This window comes from Dendropsophus ebraccatus, chromosome 8, assembly GCF_027789765.1.
Source record: "Dendropsophus ebraccatus isolate aDenEbr1 chromosome 8, aDenEbr1.pat, whole genome shotgun sequence".
NCBI lineage: Eukaryota > Metazoa > Chordata > Amphibia > Anura > Hylidae > Dendropsophus > Dendropsophus ebraccatus.
The window spans coordinates 55,807,224-55,828,071 of NC_091461.1; the positions used below are offsets into that span (position 1 = coordinate 55,807,224).

Below are 20,848 nucleotides of genomic sequence, written 5' to 3' on the forward strand. Positions count from 1 at the left end.
GAACCCAGCCTACTCAAAACAGGCAGATTTTAAAAAGTTGCATGTAAAAAATATTCGCCAGTTGAAAACTGGTTCATGAATAGAACTTAGATCAAATATGGACAAAAAATCCAATTATTCACCTAAAAAAAGACACAAAGCCCTTGATACATTTCCCCCATAGTGTCTCTGTATTTCAGCCTCCATGCTGCACTCCTAGCAGAGATAATCTGCTCCAATAGTTTAGTAAGCAGTGATGGCCGGGAATACAATTACATAGCTGAGTTTACTCTGTATAATTGTACTCTGCTGTATTCTATACAAACATTTCAGAACAAACCATTCTAAACATAGCTGTGTAGTATAAACCCAATGTATTGAAGAAACACCTGTTCCTTTTCCTTTGTGTTGTTTAAGAGCTGGTATTGTTTGATTGTGTATTTGCATGTATTTATATGGATAAGACATTACTATTTATTTTTCATAAGGATGTGAAAGTAATTTATATGCACTGTAAGTTTTTCATGCTTTTTAGATGAAAAAAAGTATCCACAAATTATTCCTTTTTGGGCCTAGATGTCTGTCGATGTTTATGCATGCATGGTGTTATTGGAAGTAGCAATGGCTTTTTTATAATTTAATATTTTTTATATGGTGCTGACTTATTTCAGAAATAACCTATGACAGATTTAAAGAGACTGTGTCAGCAGGTTAATGCTGTCCTATCTAAGGGTAGCATAAACTAGTGACAGAGAAGCTGAACAGAATGATGTATCACTTACATTGTTCTGTGCAGCTGATTCAGAGATATCCTTCAGAGATATCCTCTCCATTATGTGCATCAGCCCAGTGGACATCAATATTCATGAGAAGCAGAGAACTCCACCCACTAGCTGCTGATTGGCAGTTATGTATCCATGCTGTGCATAGGCAGTTAACTGTCAATCAGCAGCTGAAGGGCGGGGGGAGGAGTGGGGCAAAAATCCTATTCTCCTGCATATTAGGAGAACGGCTGAACAGAATGATATAAGTAATACATGGATCTGTTCAGCATTTCTGTCCCTTATCTAAGGTTGCATAAACCTAGAGACAGATTTACTTTAAGGACCTGGAAAAAAACATCTTATTTAGTTATTTATTACAATGAATATCAGCAATTAGACAATGACAAAAACCTTTACAATATCTTGTTTCTGTAGTGACATATGGGATGACAAGCTCTAGCACCTATTATTACACCAACGTCATGTCCAAACTTTTTCTGAACACGCCATCTGATATTGGAGTTACATTTCAGACTATTGGCAGCATGAACGATTTTTGGTCGGTGAGTACAAATTTACCAATATATTGCCACCATCTTTCACCATGGGGTGAGGACACTTATCTCCCAATTAATCTTAAAACCAATGGACAATATTTATACCAGTCTTCCTCTAGTACCCATGCAGTGCATGTGTGAGGTGACACAATGACTAAAAGTATAGCTTATATACACTACCGTTCAAAAGTTTGGGGTCACCCTAACATTTTTGTGTTTTTCATAAAAAGTCACACTTCTTCACCACCATACGGTGTGAAATGAATAGAAAATAGAGTCAAGACATTGACAAGGTTAGAAATAATGATTTGTATTTGAAATAATATTGTTTTTACATCAAACTTTGCTTTCGTCATAGAATCCTCCTTTTGCAGCAATTACAGCATTGCACACCTTTGGCATTCTAGCTATTAATCTGTTGAGGTAAGCTGGAGAAATTGCACCCCACTCTTCTAGAAGCAGCTCCCACAAGTTTGGTTGGATGGGCACTTCTGGCGTACCATACGGTCAAGCTGCTCCCACAACAGCTCAATGGGGTTCAGATCTGGTGACTGCGCTGGCCACTCCATTACCGATAGAATACCAGCTGCCTGCTTCTGCTGTAAATAGTTCTTGCACAATTTGGAGGTGTGTTTAGGGTCATTGTCCTGTTGTAGGATGAAATTGGCTCCAATCAAGCGCTGTCCACTGGGTATGGCATGGCGTTGCAAAATTGAGTGATAGCCTTCCTTATTCAGAATCCCTTTTACCCTGTACAAATCTCCCACCTTACCAGCACCAAAGCAACCCCAGACCATCACATTACCTCCATCATGCTTAACAGATGGCGTCAGGCATTCTTCCAGCATCTTTTCCAGCATTTGTTCTGCGTCTCACAAATGTTCTTCTTTGTGATCCAAACACCTCAAACTTGGATTTATCCGTCCACAACACTTTTTTCCAGTCTTCCTCTGTCCAATGTCTGTGTTCTTTTGCCCATCTTAATCTTTTTCTTTTATTGACCAGTCTCAGATATGGCTTTTTCTTTGCCACTCTGCACTGAAGCCCAAAATCCCGCAGCCGCCTCTTCGCTGTAGATGTTGACACTGGTGTTTTGCGGGTACTATTTAATGAAGATGCCAGTTGGGGACCTGTGAAGCGTCTGTTTCTCAAACTAGAGACTCTAATGTGCTTTTCTTCTTGCTTAGTTGTGCAACGCGGCCTCCCACTTCTTTTTCTACTCTGGTTAGAGCCTGTTTGTGCTGTCCTCTGAAGGGAGTAGTACACACCGGTGTAGGAAATCTTCAATTTCTTAGCAATTTCTCGCATGGAATAGCCTTCATTTCTAAGAACAAGAATAGACTGTAGAGTTTCAGATGAAAGTTCTCTTTTTCTGGCCATTTTAATTGACCCGACAAATGTGATGCTCCTGAAACACAATCTGCTCAAAGGAAGGTCAGTTTTGTGGCTTCTGTAATGAGCTAGACTGTTTTCTGATGTGTGAACATGATTGCACAAGGGTTTTCTAATCATCAATTAGCCTTCTGAGCCAATGAGCAAACACATTGTACCATTAGAACACTGGAGTGATAGTTGCTGGAATTGGGCCTCTATACACCTATGTAGATATTGCACCAAAAACCAGACATTTGCAGCTAGAATAGTCATTTACCACATTAGCAATGTATAGAGTGTATTTGTTTAAAGTTAGGAATTATTTAAAGTTATCTTCATTGAAAAGTACAGTGCTTTTCCTTCAAAAATAAGGACATTTCAATGTGACCCCAAACTTTTGAAAGGTAGTGTATGTAATCTGCAAGCACATTTGAAGTTATGTACTGTATAAACTGAACAGTACAAGAATTGAATAAGGGAGACAGGAGGCCACAAAATAAACATTTGAGGGAAGCTAACACTCTCCTGGCGACCTGTTGCTCACCACTGGCCTATTACATAGCTATACAAACACTACAGTATACAGGATGTCTGTGAGATCCATGTTCACACCTTGCCATAGCGATAATGATGATTGTCAGGCGGAAATCAGACTAGGCAGTTCAGACCATTTTTGGTGAGTTTTTTTTAGCCAGTGAACTAAACAGTAACTACCATCATTTTATCTTGTAGTATACTCAGGGACCATTACTTGATGGCCTTTATTGGACAAAATGGTACAATAATGCTTCTCTAGACAACACTCAAAACTCATTCATTTACTATGAAAACCTGCTGCTTGGGGTCCCCCGAATGCGACAGCTGAAAGTAGAAAACAATTCATGTGTTGTACATCAGGACTTCAGAGAAGATATTTCTGGCTGCTATGATGCATATTCCGAGGACGAAGAGGATAAAAATCCATTTGGGTTAATTAATGGGACAGCGTAAGTACCACGTGATTTATAATATAGGACTTTTTATAGTACTGTGATTTGTCTCACTAGAGTTCTATACAATGGGATCACAATCTCCCTCTTCCTACTGGTTATACCTCTAGCTATACAGCCCAGCGTTCAATTTGCTTTCCCTACCACCTGGCTGCACTGGTGACTCATTTTGATGCTGTCAGAAATCACTACCCCTAAATCCTTCTCTTCTGAAGTCTTTGCTAACACACAATTGTCAATATGATATTCAGATGGAGGATTCATTCTTCCCAAATGCATTATTTTACATTTGAAACCATTGAACTGCAATTTTTATAGTTTTGACTAAATTATTTTATTTATTACACACACCTCAAAGAACATTAAATCTACTAGACTTGTTGTTGTCATCAGCAAAAATACAAACCTTACCTTCCAAACCTTCTCTTATATTACTTACAGACAGACAGACCCTTGTGGCACACCACTTGTAACCAATCTCTGCTCAGAATTTTCACCATTAACAACAACCCTCTAATATCGAGGCCCTATTTCACGGAACGATTATCGGCCGTATTTGTCTGATATGAGCCGTTACGGCCGATAATCGTCCTGTGGAATAGAAGGCAACGATCAGCCGACATCGTTCATGTCGGCTGATCGATGAAGTCGTTTGTCTTTCAACATGTTAAAAGACAAATGCAGACCGCCGCTATTCTCTATGGGTTGCCCGGACGATCAGCGATCACCTGGGCAGCCCCCCCGGCTCTCCCTGGACTATGGTATGTGGTATAGCGGCAGCAGTGAGCGGGAAACGAGGAGCAAATGAACGCTAATAGCACTTGTTTGCTCCTCACTGTCGGCCCGTGGAATAGGGCCTTATCCTCAATGAACTATCCAGGAATTAAGTCCAATCCTCAGTGACCTATGTATTAGCTCTTTATGATGAACTGTAACAAAGGCTTTGCTGAACTCCAGATTTACATCTTTATTTACATCTTGTAGGACAATGAGATTAGTCTGATATTATTGGCCTCATCTCTTTTACCCTTCTTGTAAATGGATACAATATTGTCCATTCTTAAATCATCAGGAACATCTCCTGCTGAAAAGGTTTGAATTAAATAGATCTGTTAGTAATATATATGCACTGACATATAATATATACTATAAATGCTTTGTCTATTTTTTGCCATGTCTAGTTCTGCACGACAATGTTAGAAGCTGGTAACCCTCCACAATCCATTGACCTTTGCTGCTGTGTTGCAGTACTTCGGTCTATACATGCCCCCTCACACATTCTACAGAACACATAGAAAACGTGACAGACGCAGGTGCAGCAGCTAAACCATCAATTTAAAAAAATTTAAATAGAAAAACAAAGGTTAAAATGGAAAAAAAAAACTTCCATAAGTTATGAATGTGTAAACAAGATGGTAACTGGATCTTCTCTGATTTCTTTCTTACCAGATGGACATATTTTACAGAGAAAGAACTTGGAGGCTCCTCCCACTGGGGGAAAATAGCAACTTACAGCGGAGGAGGTTACTACATAGATTTTAAGTTGACAAAGCAAGAAACTTTTAGGACTCTGCAAATTCTTAAAAGTAACCTGTGGCTAGACAGAGGAACTCGGGCAGTTTTTGTTGACTTTTCTGTGTACAATGCCAACATCAATCTATTCTGTGTTTTAAGGTAAGCTTAGATCATATATGCTGCTTCTGTATGTGAAAGAAAAGGCACTATTAAATGTACCCTAGTAGGAGCAGAGTACACTGTTATGCAACCATTGTAACCCTTTGGGCTTTTGCTTCATGAGTGTAAGCAGCAGGGAAACTTTCAGTTTTTGGGCTAGGGTTACATAGTGATTTAGTTCACATGATATAAATATTGCGATGTAGGATCACACGTAATGTTACTGAATGGACTTGTGGTGTGACAACAGCAAGGAACAATCCAACTTTGATGGATTTTTGGTTGCAGGTTGTAGGTCACATTCCACTTTCCCCCCATTTATCTCAATACAAGTTGCATGAGACTGTGACCTTCCTGTGACTTCTCTGACACTTGGATATTTTTTCAACAGGCAATTTTTAACTTAATAAAGTCAAGCGACAGCAACAAGGTGCACAAAGCACCTTCTCTTATACGGTTTCCTTTGTACAACACATCACTGTGTAGTCCTGGTCTAAAGAGAGATAAAAAAAAAAGATAACCATTTTAATAGTTTAAGCAACAAGTGTAGAAAAAAAATTATATTTATTTTTTAATCCTTTTTTTACAGACTGGTGGTAGAATTTCCAGCTACCGGCGGTGCCATACCATCCTGGCAGATTCGCACAGTCAAGCTTATTCGATATGTCAGCAACTGGGACTATTTTATCATTGCTTGTGAGATTGTCTTCTGTGTGTTCATCTTTTACTACGTGGTGGAAGAGATTTTGGAACTGAGAATACATAGATTTAAATATTTTACGAGTATCTGGAACATTCTGGACGTTGTGGTTATAATGGTGAGGAGTCTTTTATAATTAATTGTCATATTTTATATTTAGATGTTATTTTGAGATATCCTTCTTTTCTCCTTATTTCACACTCACTAGCAAAATATCCCATCACCTGTTTTAATGAATGCATAAAATAGTTTTTTATGTCCCATAAAATAACAATATATAAGTCTAGGCTGCTAAAAGCCCTCACTATTTACTATGTCTGTGAACATTAAATTATATGTCCAAGTAGCAAAGGCGTCACCAGCACTGGGCATCTGAGGCATAAGATCCACATTCTTGACCCGTTGCACCAGATTTTTAGGGCAATCACCACTGTCCCGAGGGCGCAGATGCAGTTTGGTACAATAGCAGAGAAAGAGAGAGCTGTCAGCTTCTTGCTCTGCTATAAACACATCGGCTTAATGCAACTAAGGAGAGGATTCCTACATGAGCACACACAATGCGTAAGGGGGGTACTAAGAGAGGCACCAATACTGAAAATACTGAGAGGAGGGCACTAAGCTGGTACCAGTGCTAATAGAAGAACACTAAGGTGGTAACAGTACTGAGAGGAGAGCACTAAGGTAGTACCAGTACTGAGAGGAGAGCACTAAGGTAGTACCAGTACTGAGAGGAGAGCACTAAGGTAGTACCAGTACTGAGAGGAGAGAAGTAAGGTGGTACCAGTACTGAGAGGAGAGCACTAAGGTGGTACCAGTACTGAGAGGAGAGCCCTAAGGTGGTACCAGTACTGAGAGGAGAGCCCTAAGGTGGTACCAGTACTGAGAGGAGAGCCCTAAGGTGGTACCAGTACTGAGAGGAGAGCCCTAAGGTGGTACCAGTACTGAGAGGAGAGAAGTAAGGTGGTACCAGTACTGAGAGGAGAGCACTAAGGTGGTAACAGTACTGAGAGGAGAGCCCTAAGGTGGTACCAGTACTGAGAGGAGAGCCCTAAGGTGGTACCAGTACTGAGAGGAGAGCACTAAGGTGGTACCAGTACTGAGAGGAGAGCCCTAAGGTGGTACCAGTACTGAGAGGAGAGCCCTAAGGTGGTACCAGTACAGAGAGGTGAGCACTAAGGTGGTACCAGTACAGAGAGGAGAGCAGTAAGGTGGTACCAGTACTGAGAGGAGAGCAGTAAGGTGGTACCAGTACTCAGAGGAGAGCACTAAGGTAGTACCAATACTGAAAGGAGAGCACTAAGGTGGTACCAGTACTCAGAGGAGAGCACTAAGGTGGTACTAGTACTAAGAGAAGGGTATTATGGGAAAGGGAGGCACCTTAGTGACAACCTAGCCTGACAAGTTTCGGGTTACTATCCTTAGTCATTTGCTTTAGTCTAAGGATAATGATCCGTAATGCATCAGACTAGGTTGTCAGTGTTTCATGGTGGGTATACTTTTATTCTTACTGTTATACAATAAAGCATGATCAGATGCCAAACAAATTAAGGAATAATAAGAATAAGGAGAGTAAGAATAACATTTCATACATTATCTCATAATAATAAGTTAAAGAGTCACTGTCGTATTTGTTTTTTGTTTTTTTTTTGCAAAAATCAATAGTCCAGACGATTTTAAGAAACTTCGTAATTGGGTTTATTAGCCAAATATGCCATTATCTGCATTTAAAAAGCCTTCTCCCAGGTCCCTCCCTCCTCTTTTCCATCCACTGCAAAAAATCAGGAAATTGTTACTTGTTGCATCAGACGTACCCAGTCTGTTCTGGGGAGGGGGGAGGAGGGAGGAGGGAGTTAGCCGACAGCAGAAAGCAGATAACAGAGGATTACAGGCAGGGAGCTGGGTGACAGCTGTAATCAGAGCTCAGAGATGTCAGTGCTAACTGTCAGAGGAGATAGAGGGTGAGGTATTTGTAGATTAACTCTTTGTTGTCCTGTTTTGGTGTTTTATTTAGCTCTCTCCATAGGAGAACAATGAAGACCGGGGGGAGAGCTTCAAACTACTTTTTCATGATAAAAATGCATTTTTTCGGCTAATAAACCCAATTACAAAGTTTCTTAAAATCGCCTGGACTATTGATTCCTGCAAAAAAAAAATTCACGACAGTGACACTTCAATGGTTATCCATTTTTTTGTAAACATGGTTATATCTATAGTAAAGTAACTGATTCGATTTTCTTAAGCTTTCTCTTGTAGCCATTGCATTTCATATCTTTCGGACCATGGAAGTGAATCGGCTCATGGGATCACTGCTGGAAAATCCCAAAATATATGCAGATTTTGAGTTCTTAGCATTTTGGCAAACACAGTACAACAACATGAATGCTGTCAACCTTTTCTTCGCATGGATTAAAGTAAGTGGCAATTTTTCCATAATCTAGGCCTGATTAGAAAATCTATAAAATTGGCATCTATACTGATTACACTGGAGTGTAAAATAGGCAAAATAGAAAAAAAATTAACTTTTTCCCTATGTGTAGAAACCCCATGCATCCCCTCTCCTGTAAATGTCAGATTTCTCCTGGTTTTAGATTTTGGGACAGGACATAGTTAACAGCCATGACTATTAACCATGTTATCTCTCGTATGGCTAATTTCTCTGTCACCTAATGGCTTTAAGAACTTGTTCACAAAGCCAAAAAAACACCTTCAATTGAATTCAGTGGGCAATGTCCAAAAAACATGTAGAAAAAAGTAACAAGTAACAAAAAGTAACCACCTTTTAGTGTGGTTCAGCATAGAAGGGTTTGTTTTTTAAGCCACCATTTTTGGTTAGTAATATTCAAAGATAAAGGGGGACATTTATTAAGTCCGACGTTTTCTGTGCCGGACTTAGAAATGTCCCCGCAGCTCCGGCACTACAAAGATTTATGTAGAGGCGGACCGCCTCTACATAAATCCTGTGCATGCCGATGTGCACGGCAGAAAAACCTATGCCAGCTGAAAGCTGGAGTAGGTTTTCTGCGTATCTTAGCGCGAAAACAATGATGAATCGCGCGGACACACACACCCTTTGCTGGAAAGTGCCTATTTGCGAATATTTTATTCGCAAATTGGCCATTTGCGAATAAAATCATTCGCAAATGGGCACTTTCCACCAAAAAAACACAATTCACCGCTTGATACATGTCCCCCAATGTGTCCTGGGGGAGTTTTGAGCAATTATGGTGTTTTAATAATTGATTACTTCTGTGCAAGAACAACAAAACTTTAAAAATCATTTGTTTTTCTCTTACTATATTCTGAGAGCCAATTTATTAACTTTTAGTTGACACCAGTCATGTGTACAGTTTTAAATTTGTTTATTGCTTTACATAATAAAGAATTTTGTCTGGGAGAAAGTTTGTCTCCTGAAATTCCTTTTGACGTATTTAAATTTTAAACATTGATTTCCCTTTTTTTTTTAATTATTGCTAAGGGGTTAAGGGCTGATCGGCCAATTATCGCTCCTTGGAATAGAGACAATGATCAGCCGATGATCGTGTCATCGGCTGATCGTTCATTTAGGTTCAAACCTAAAATCATCGGTCGCCACCCACGCTTCGCTACATGGCATAGCGGTGCACGGCGGGCGACCGACGATCTCACAGGCACCATACATTACCTGTCCAGGCGCAAGTCTTCTCCTTCTCCTGTCTGAACTGACAGACCGCTCAGCTGAGCGGTCTGTCAGTTCAGACAGACCGCTCCGAAGCTGCTGCAGCGCGGGACCGGGAGCAGGAGAAGACCTGCGCCTGGACAGGTAATGCATGAAAAAAGGGCTGCAAGGACATCGGTAACGATGTCCCTGCAGCCCTCGCTAAACGATTGTCGGGCTGTGGAATAGGCCCAGTAAACGAGCGCATGCTCTGCCCGTGGATTAGGACTGTTATTCACAAGTCCCATAAATTACGGGCCCTACGGTCGGGAAAGCCCTGTAATGGACTGTTTCCTTGCACGGCATGATGTATCAATATCATGCCGGAAGCAGGGAAGCTATTTGAATCTCCACGACATTGTAATGGAAGAGTTTATGCACTCCCGGCATGATATTGATACATCCTGCCAGGCAAGAAAACAGTCCATTACAGGGCTTCCCTGTCCGTATGGCCTGTAAAATACGGAACATGTGAATAAGCCCTTAGTATTATTAAGACAATTTTTGTATATTATTATCTAATGATTGATCCAATAATATTTATTTTTATTGTGCCATTTTTGCTTTCTAGATCTTCAAATATATTAGCTTTAATAAGACAATGACACAGCTTTCATCCACTCTTGCTCGTTGTGCGAAGGATATATTGGGCTTTGCTATCATGTTTTTCATAGTATTTTTTGCCTATGCCCAGCTTGGATATCTTCTGTTTGGAACCCAAGTGGAAAACTTTAGCACATTTGTAAAGTGCATGTAAGTGAACATTGTTTATAGTCATATGCATAGGATATTCACTGTATAACTTGTCCTCTAAGTTTCCTGTGCTGTCTCCTTAGTATAAGTATTCAGTGGTAGCATATCTAACTTTATGGCATCTGTTGACATGAGTTGAATGCCTACTGCAAAAAATGCTGTATATATAAAGCGTAACTGTCATTTAAATCTAATTTTTCAGAAATCAATAAATATCAATCATACAAGTGATTTTAAGAAACCCTGTAATAGGTTTTAACAAGCAAAAGTTTCCTTTTGTACTCAAAAAGCTGTTTTCCTACCTTCCACCCTCACATCAGAAGAAGAAGGATTTCTGTGTCTGCAAACTGCAGGAGTTGGCTCTGTTCTCTCCCTGCTTACTCATCCCCCTCGACCCCTCCTCTCCATAGGATATAATGGACACAGCAGAACCCATCTTCACTTTGCTTCTCTGTAATAAAGACGGATTTGCCGGATTTGCAAAACAGCTTTTTGAGAACAGAAAGAGGCTTTTTTTTGCCAAATAAAACCTACCATACAGTTTCTTAAAATCGCTTGTACTATTGATTTCTGCAAATGACAGATACACTTTAACAAATATACAGTATGTTAGTTGTGAATCATGTGTAATGATGTCACATATATAATATACTTATAATACACCGATTTTTGTTACAGAAGGAAGGACTATTAACATAGTAATGCCACTAAAGACAGCAGTAATGGGACAATTAGAGATGTAGATGTAGAGATGTCATAACGCCTAGATAATAAACATGGTATAGTCTGAACCTTCTATAGTTATGCCCCTGTCCCATGTCCCTTTAAATCTACTTTTTTCAAGCTTACATTGATGTCTGGAGCCAATGTCCCTTTAATAATTCCTTTTCATTCCATTTCTCCTTTTTCTAGATTTACCCAGTTTAGAATAATTTTAGGAGATTTTGACTATGATGCCATTGACCAAGCAAACAGAATTCTGGGACCTATTTACTTTGTCACTTATGTCTTCTTTGTCTTCTTTGTGTTGTTGGTAAGCTTGTGCTATCAATCAACTGTTGTGACCATGTGACTTTTATTACACACTTGCATGCATGAACCTTTTAGAGTTTTACTTTACAAGGTTCATATTTTCCTATAGGTTTATATATAGAAATACCTTTTAAACAATGGGAAATATGAAGAAAGGTTCTATAGCATGTATGTTGCAGTTTACTTTAACTTAGGAACATTCACTGGCATATAGCTACAGAAATGGTCCCACCTGAAGATACACTTGTTTTTATTATTGTTTCTGTATTTGGCCATGTTCACACAGTCTCAAAAATAAAGAAAAGGCGCCCGATTTTGCTATTTAAAATAAAGTCTGTTATTGCCACGTTTTAACTGACTCCAATGCACACAATGTATTGAATAACAGACATTTTTACCACGGACGTCAAAATAATGAACATGATCATTATTTTCGGACGTCTTTTGCAAACTTTTTGCGGACGTTTTTTATTAGTAGTTCACACACAGTTTCTCTTTTGTCACTGTTCGTTCTCCGTTTTTACTATTAAATTCAATGGGCTTTTCAATTAAGCCGCACCCAAAGGCCAATTATTAACACAAACCTGAATAATGTACCAACACCAACCATTGAACTAAGGGGGGGCCAGGCTGCTAAATGACATTCGTTATTTAGACTCAAAATTACGGATGTCAATTTAAACGGAGCTGAAAAAACGTTGTGTGAACATAGCCTTTTGGTGCATTTCTTTTATATAAACAGACAAAAGTGATCATTACACTTTTCCTTTTTAGAACATGTTTTTGGCTATCATCAATGACACATATTCAGAAGTAAAAGAAGAACTTTCAAATCAGAAAAATGAGCTGCAGTTTTCAGACATCCTAAAGCAGGTAAGGACGATGTCACAGTGGGATTCATTTGGCCCTTAAAAGTAAATTGTCCCATTTACATAAAACATGCCTACTTTCACTTGAATTTTTTACATTATTACACATGCAGGACATACCAATAAGACCAAATCATTATGTAATCACTCCATAAAGCTCTGTTCACACTGGCATCATAACTTCAATTTTTAATGAAAGCCCCAAGACCATGATGGATCTTTAATTAAGAGATCCAATTGCCGTTATTAGAAACACAGAAGGCTGTCAGTAACTAGGCCATCTAGTCTGCCCTTTTAGTTTTTCCTTTCTTATTATCTTGGAATAGATATATGTTTAACCCATATTACAGACACCTCCAGGAATATTAACTTTATTGCACACTTTTGTGTCATCAGCAAACAGACAACCCTTACCTGCCAATCCTTCTCCTATGTCATTTACACACATATTAAAAAGAATAGGACCCAGGACAGACCCTTGTGGCACACCACTTGTAACCAGTCTCTGCTTGAATATACAACATTTCAACAACCCTCGGATATCTATCCTTCAGCCAACCACAAATCCACTGAACTATCTAGGGTATTAAACTCTATTAGGATCTAGTTGTCTTTTTTATTTTTTAGGGTTACAAGAAGACATTAATGAAGCTTAAGCTGAAAAAGGAGCGCATATCAGATGTGCAGAAAGCATTACAGAATGGCTCCAAAGAAATGTCATTTGAAGAGTTCAAGAACAGTCTAAAAGAGTAAGTGTAGAAATATCTTGGTAACACGTGGATATGGCTAGACGTAAAAGCCTATTGTATGTAACATTTTATACACAAACAGAAGTATGGGTAAATTTTGATTATGTTCACCAGGATAGCCAGGAATACATGGTAAGATCCTACCACAGTCCCAGTGTCAGCTTTGTCATTCAGCACTGATGAAATACAAAGGTTAATTTTTTTGGGTTTGTTTCAAGTTTGGAGATGGAATGGTAGTGACTATCACAGGATTCAGTGCCTCTTTGCAGTTAGGTTATATCCTATATATGTCATGATAAAGAATAGGTCAAGGCTACCCCTCTCTATTCTTCATGGTGTGTTGCTAGGTCCTATCTTAAATAGGACAAACCAAAAAAAAAAAAAGTTACATTTAGCCACTAAATAAATAAATCAATAAAATCGTCTGTTGTTGTTTTAAATGTAATTCCACGCTGTTTTCTAGGATGGGCCATGAAGATCATGAAATTACAGCTGCCTTTTCCAGATTTGACCAGGATGGTAACCGGATTCTGGATGAAGATGAACAGAGCAGAATGAGAGAGATCCTAGAGAAAAATAGAGTACGTAAACAATGGGTCTTTGGCATAGGGGAGAAATATAAAGATGTCTATGCTGGTATTACTACAGTGCACACCGTCTACTCTAAAGCAACTAATAATAAGAATATACAATTTTGGATATATTAGGAAATATTAACCAGCAGGTAAGTAGAAATGCTTAGAAATAGCATTAGAAATTAGAAGTAGCTTAGAAATGTAGTAAGTTCTTAGAAATGAAGTGTTGGACCGGAAAAACAGACAAAATTAATCATTTGAGCGACTAACAAGGGCCAAATTGTGATGCCTAGGGGATCGGCTCAGAACATCTTCAAAATAGCCCATCTTGTGTGCTGTTCCTGGCATGCAGTGCTGAGTACTTACTAAAAGTGGTCCAAGGAGGAACAACCTGTAACACAGGGAGATTACAGGCAAGATCCCATTGGCATGGGGCAGTTTTTTTATATGTAAATCCAGAAGCTATATGCACTCAAGGCACGCTCTGCGCCTGCAGTGTACCGATATCCCCTTCAATTGGTGACATACCTTCTTCATAATCAAGTCTGGCTGTGTCACCAAAGGGAGGGGATATTGGTGTTTTGGGGGGCACTGGGACCACCTTCAGTTCATAGAGTGGCCCAATTTGCATATGAGGAAACTGGCGCAGAAGGGGGGAACCGGCCAACAACTTAAAAAATAGAGCAAGCCACTGGGATCTCCCTGTCCGCGCCAACCAGGTGATATTAAAAGAGTTTTTTTCTTTTTGTTGTTTCATTGAACTAATATGCTATTTTTTTAATTTTTGTTACAGCTGGCCCTGAATGCTGAAATTGAGAATTTGGGTAAATCACAAGGGAACCAGGATTTGGATACCATAGTGAACTTATCAGACCTGAGGAATGACCTGTCCACTAAACCAAACTCTGTTTCACATGAAGAATTTGCAATGTATGAAACTTTTGGGGGAGTTCTAGACATAAATAAGACAATGGTGTCACTCATGGTCACAAGTCAGACATTTGCATTTCATTGCCAGCAATCATGCAATCCCCATAAAATAGAATTAATTTGCTGTAGTTTATATAAAATATGTTGCCTGAGCATCAATCTCAGGGACTTTTCTTGGGCTAAGTAACCTAACTTCAGTACATACTCGAATACGACAGCATGTATGGTTGTGGTATGTACATTGATCTTCATGTACACAGTGCATCCATACTGACTGCTGTATGGACAGTATGAGTAAACAAACAGCTTAATTGATAAATGTCGTGTACAATGGCGGACCTTACAAAGTATGGTAACAGAAGAAGTTAAGTACAATATTCATGAACATTGCATTAGCAGTCTAAGTAACAGTCTTAGTAGGCCAAGTGCCAAACAGCAGATCAAAGCTTATTACAAGAAGCCTTTATATGAATCGATTATTGTGAGTATAGGGCCCAATGAATGATTGCTTGATCATTTGAGTGGCCCTTCATTTACACAGAGAGATATGTGGAAGATTAATGATGATTTTTGAGCTCCTCAATTCCAGTGATCTGAAAAAAAATAAATAAAAAAATTCATTGGATGATTTCTGGGTCTTAAGGTGGCCACACACAGGAACATTTGGCACGGTCTTGCATTCCTGTGTTCTCTATAGACAAGAGTAACCCTGCGCTGGACGCAGCTTTTCTCTACAAAATTGTAGACCTATTGCTAGGCCAGAGGCATATCTCTAGTGTGGGGTCAGTCCCATTGAGATTACACTACCATGGCAAGAGGGTACATACTATTTGATCAAACCGAATAAAGGTATTGTTTAGTCTGTTTATTCAGCAATGAACACAGTCTTCCCTGCCCCAAGCAGCTCCCTATACACCAGTGTGTCTAAGGGCCCTATTCCACGGACCGATAATCGCCTGAATCGGCCCGATTCGGCCGATTATCGCTCCGTGGACTAGAGACAACGATCAGCCGATGATCGTTGTCATCAGATGATCGTTGATATAGGTCCGGATCTATATTTGTCGGGCGCCGACCGCGTACCGCTACGTGGAATAGCGGTGCGCAGCCGGTGACTGACGATATAAATTACCTTATCATGGTACAGGGCTCCTCTTCTCCTGCTTCTTTCCGGGTTCCGCACGCTCCTCCAGCGTCAGGGTGACCTGTCTCAGCTTACAGGCCGCTCAGCCATTCACAGGCCGCGGTGGTCCTGGCCAGTGATTGGCTGAGCGGCTTGTCAGCTGACACAGGCCGCCCTGAAGCTGGAGGAGCACGCGGGACCCGGGAGAAGCAGGAGAAGTGGAGCCCTGCACCATGAATAGGTAATATATACTAGTTAAGCAAGAGCTGCAAGGACATCGGTAACGATGTCCTTGCAGCCCTTGTTTAACGATAATCGGGGCCGTGGAATAGGCCCAGTAAACAAGCGCCGATCTAGTAGATCGGCGCTCGTTTATCGGGCTACATCGGCCAGTGGAATACCACCCTAAGGTGTGGTGGACTTCTGATTACTATAATGGAGGTGAGAAGTAAAGTGTAGCATATCAATAGAATGGTGCCGGCCATAAGAATCAGTGGAGCCGCGTCACAGAGGGGCAGGGATTTCCTCCCACTGGGGGCAGGCCAGCCCGGCGCCATTGCTTCAGCTTCGGGTAGTAGACTGGCGCCGTGCCTGGGAAGCAGGCTGCAGTTAAAAAAAAAGGCGCCGTTCTATTGATATGCTCCTTTTAAAGTGAATGTACCTGAAGGTACATTCACTTTAAAGCATCATAAAAACACTGTCTAAGAATTTAACAGTTTTAATATTTTCCATTTTTTTCTTTATTCAGCATTAACACGTTATTCATGTTTATGTTCCAGGTTTCAGAGAAGACTACAGCAACTAGAAATGTCTATGAGTCGAATAATGAGAAAAGTAGAGACTGTGGAGATGAAATTGGAGACAATGGAAACAAGCAAGATAAAGCAGTCAAACCTGATGGATAATCTGCCAAACAATATAGCCAAGGTGAGTTTTATGTCTAAGCTTCTATAAACACACCTGCTGCAATAGTAATGGCATAATCTGCACTGGACGATGTACAGAAACAGGACATCCACAGCTGCATTTTGTCCAGATGACGAGGGCTAATACTACAGGTGTGCTCTTCAGAGGTTGGCCCAGGGCCCTTAGTTCCAATGAAGGGACATTTTGAAGCTATAGCATACCAAGACAGTTGTATGCTTCTAATCCTTGTGGGAACAATTTGAGTTTGACCCTTTTCTATTCCAGTATGACTGTACCCCAGAGAGCACCACACAGCAAGATCCATAAAGGCATGGTTAGGTGTGGAAGAACCTATTTTGTATTGATATCCTTTTTTTTTTATTTAAGGAAAAACAGTTAAGCTGGGAAGAAATTCATCCAAGCAATCTAAGCCACCTAGGGAAAGAAGACAAGGAAAACTGGGAATCTGAGTATAAACCCAGGAACATCACAGATCCATCATACAGAAACAGTAACGCTATCTATCCACAGATGAATGGATCACAGAATTCTTTAAATTTCACTTAGAGTTAATGTAACTTGTTTCATAAGAGTGTCTGATTTTCCCTGGTGACCTCTACATTAGTAACAACATGGAAACTTGTTTCCTACTCTAGCGTCCAGTAACTGTCTCTGTTCAGTGTTGTGGTTATACATGCGTTTGTCTGGAAATCTTTAGAGATTTAAGACATTTCTTCCATCTACTAATAAAGTGCAGCTTTGCCTTCCTAAAACAGATAGCCATGTAGTTTTCCTATTAAAGGTCTTTTGTCTTTTATTTCATAACAACCTCTTGGGTGTCCATATCCATTTAACGTCCAAGGACAAAAACAGTACCTGATTTGGCCATATATGTAATACTCTGTTCATATCTGCATTGGAGGCAGATATGCCATATTTGAGAGGGAAAATATTGCTGTATACAGCCGTATTTTTTTTCTTTAAAAGGACAGACACACCAATGGATCAATGGCACAATCCATAGGGTTTATCATCCAACAGGAACACAGAAAAAAAAATATATATTTTTGGTCAGCTCTCCTAGAACACCATTTACACTAGGCAGGAGCATGTTGCCATGGCTGAAATAGCAAACACACAAAGGGTAGCTTCACACATAACGTATCACAGCGTATTTGATGGTGCGGATCCGCAGCAGATTTGATCAGAATAACTGGACAGAGCATCAAAATCTGCTGCGGATCCTGTACGTGTGAATGCACCCAAAAACCCAGAGAAATGCAAAAGCTCACTACAATGGCAAGATACAGACATGAAAATCACTAAAAGCAGCCCCCCCCCCCCCCCCAACTGCCAATAAATCTCTATAAAAATAATGACGCTCTTGGTTACCATTTGCAAATAGTGTAAACCATCCCACCACAATAAGGTGGCCTCATGCCGGGATGGACCTACACTGTACTTTTGCCTCTCCATGGCATGTAAGGCTGAGTTCACACTGCGTTTTAAGGGACAAAAAGTAGCGTTGAATAAGTTTTTCTGTCCGTTAAAAGCAACCAATTAAAAATGGATACGCTGAACGGATCTCAAAAACGCAGTGTGACCCAAGCCTAATAAGCCTATGCTCTGGGCATGCAGGATCCAATTAATACTGGCAAAAATATCATATCATCCCACATATTTGGCAGAGTATTGTGGCATCCATTATAAACAACCACAACGAAGATGGAACAGAATCTTTCAGGCTACGGACACCTTTGAAATAATTGATTTTATTCCTGTCTTGTAATTATTATGGTGCAAAGAAAATGTGGCTATAGAGCATTGCAGATTTCGCTGCGGAGCTCGCAATGGTACATGTGAAACTGGCCTAAAGCTGTGCTGACACGTGCAGTAACGCAATGAAAATGCAATGCGAATGCATCATTAAATTGCAGTAATTTAATTGCATTAATGCATCACGTCATAGCAGTAATTTTTCATTTAATTGCTGTCCAGCCGTCCTTCATTGTACTACCGCAATGAAACTTCAGTGTGTGCAAACATATCCTCACTGTTCTTTTACACTGAGCAGGAAAACGCCCACTGGTCAGTAGATTGGCTCTTTTGGTCTCGCTTATCTGCTCTCTTTTACATTCGAGCTCGGCCAAAAATCGCTCCTTTTGTTGCGCTAGTTGCAAGTCATCTGCCCAAGTTCTAACAGCAATCTACAATGACCGCTGGTATGTGCCTAGATGGTTGCTAGAATAATAAAATGAATATAAGAATAAGATTTCTAAAGTAGCTATAGTTAGATAAGCTGTCCTAACTACCCTCCAAATAGTACTGTATGTGTCAGCTATTGTATTAACCACTGCTGTATAGATTAAAAAAAATACATATATAATAAGACTAATATGTATATTTATTGCTAACAGGATTGCAATAGAAAATATAATTAACAAAAGTAAAAATTAGTGCTAACCGGTCATGACCTAACTTATGTAGAAATCTAATAAAGGCCTCACCAGACCACTTTATCATTATAGCCGTTAAAGTCTTGTTTTAAAAAATGCACAAAACAAATGGATATTTTTGTATATTACATACAGCATGTCATTATTAAAAAGAAATTTAATAAAATATAAAAATAGTATAAGCTACCTTGTTTGGAAATTATATTGACAAGTTTGATTAATGAATGAATGTGATCAGCTACCATGCCTTCTGACAACGTAATGATACCAATCATATAATGGTGCCTTCACGCAGTATGGAAATGCTGTGGATATACAGCAGAATTTGACATCTTTAATGACAATTTATTACGGGAGTGCCATGTGTTTAGCCACCCTTATGTATAGTGTGGGTTTTTTTCTGCAGAATTGTGTATGTCTCACAAGAAGTTATGTTATAATTTAAAGTGACTCTGTACCCACAATCTGTCCCCCCCCAAACCACTTGTACCTTCGGATAGCTGCTTTTAATCCAAGATCTGTCCTGGGGTCTGTTCGGCAGGTGATGCAGTTATTGTCCTAAAAAACAACTTTTAAACTGGCAGCCCTGTGTCCAACAGCCAGGGCTTAGAATGTCTATGCATTAGGCTGGCACAACCTCTCTGTCCCTCCTCCCCATTAGGAATGCTCCAGGCAGATTGCCTCCCATTCGTCAACTGTGTGAATACTGAACATGGGCTGGATCGTTAGGCACCTGTGCAATGTTCAGACAGGAGAAAATGTTCCAGTGGCATTCCTAATGATGAAGAAGGTGGGGAGGAGGGACGGAGGGGTGGTGCCAGCCTAATGCATAGACTTTTTCAAGCCCGGCTGTTTGGCATGTTTAAAAGTTGTTTTTTAGGACAATAACTGCATCACCTGCCGAACGGACCCCAGGACAGGTCTTGGATTAAAAGCAGCTATCCGAAAGTTCAAGTGGTTGGGGGGGTCAGATTGTGGGTACAGAGTCGCTTTAAGGATGTGAATCATGCTACAATATACGTTCTACCAATGAACTGGTAAAACATGCAGGTTACAAAAATGTACAACATCCAGCACCATTAAAGTGTACCCAAGTTTTACAAAAAAAAACAAAAAACAATGTTCAAAAAATTCCCTGGTCTTCCATTGATAATCGAGCAGGCGGCCGGATGACACTGTGGGGGCAGGGAATGCACCTAAAAGACAACTCTAACTGGCTGATAGCCCCCTATATCACCTGTGGCGCCGAGGAGGAAGGGGTGTGTTATCTTCCTTCTCAGCACGTCCTGCACTGTTAGCGTCCATTTACACAGAAAGATTATCTGCCAAAGATTTGAACCAAAGCCAGGAACTGACTGTAAACAGAGATCAGGTCATAAAGGAAAGACTGAGATTTCTCCTCTTTTCAAATCCATTCTTGGCTTTGGTTCAAATCTTTGGCAGATAATCTTTGTGTAAATGGACACTAACAGTACAGGACGTGCTGAGAAGGAAGGTAACACACCCCTTCCTCCTTCGTGCCCTGTACGACCTCGTCCTCTTCTCCCGGGCTCCATCTTGGGTTGATGTCATCAGAGCAGGGGGCGGTCCTGGTCTTTTTTTTGGCTGTCTTTCACAGCAGTGAATGGGAGAGGAAAAGGCTGCTGATGCACTTGCGCACCAGCAGCCTTTTCATTGGCTGGAGCGCATCACATGATTTCTAGCTTGCTCAGCCAAGCTGGAGA

The 20,848-nt window shown here is 40.2% G+C and overlaps 1 protein-coding gene across 1 annotated transcript; it reads left to right on the top strand.

Moving 5' to 3' along the window:
- The first annotated feature begins 943 nt into the window (after positions 1-943).
- PKD2L1 (polycystin 2 like 1, transient receptor potential cation channel) lies at positions 944-17,584 on the top strand. Its single transcript, XM_069980416.1, has 14 exons — positions 944-1,009; positions 1,179-1,306; positions 3,407-3,660; positions 5,113-5,337; positions 5,927-6,155; positions 8,278-8,448; positions 10,303-10,484; positions 11,397-11,517; positions 12,291-12,389; positions 13,013-13,134; positions 13,598-13,715; positions 14,503-14,639; positions 16,542-16,689; positions 17,056-17,584. Coding segments are annotated over exons 1-14 (2,115 nt in total). The 5' UTR covers positions 944-1,008; the 3' UTR covers positions 17,236-17,584.
- Positions 17,585-20,848: the final 3,264 nt, after the last annotated feature.

Bases quoted from the DNA above. Each gene is read 5' to 3' on its own strand.
- PKD2L1 (XM_069980416.1), top strand. The intron at 5,338-5,926 runs GTAAGCTTAGAT...CTTTTTTTACAG, and splicing joins AATCTATTCTGTGTTTTAAG to ACTGGTGGTAGAATTTCCAG. The intron at 14,640-16,541 runs GTATGAAACTTT...TTTATGTTCCAG, and splicing joins TCACATGAAGAATTTGCAAT to GTTTCAGAGAAGACTACAGC.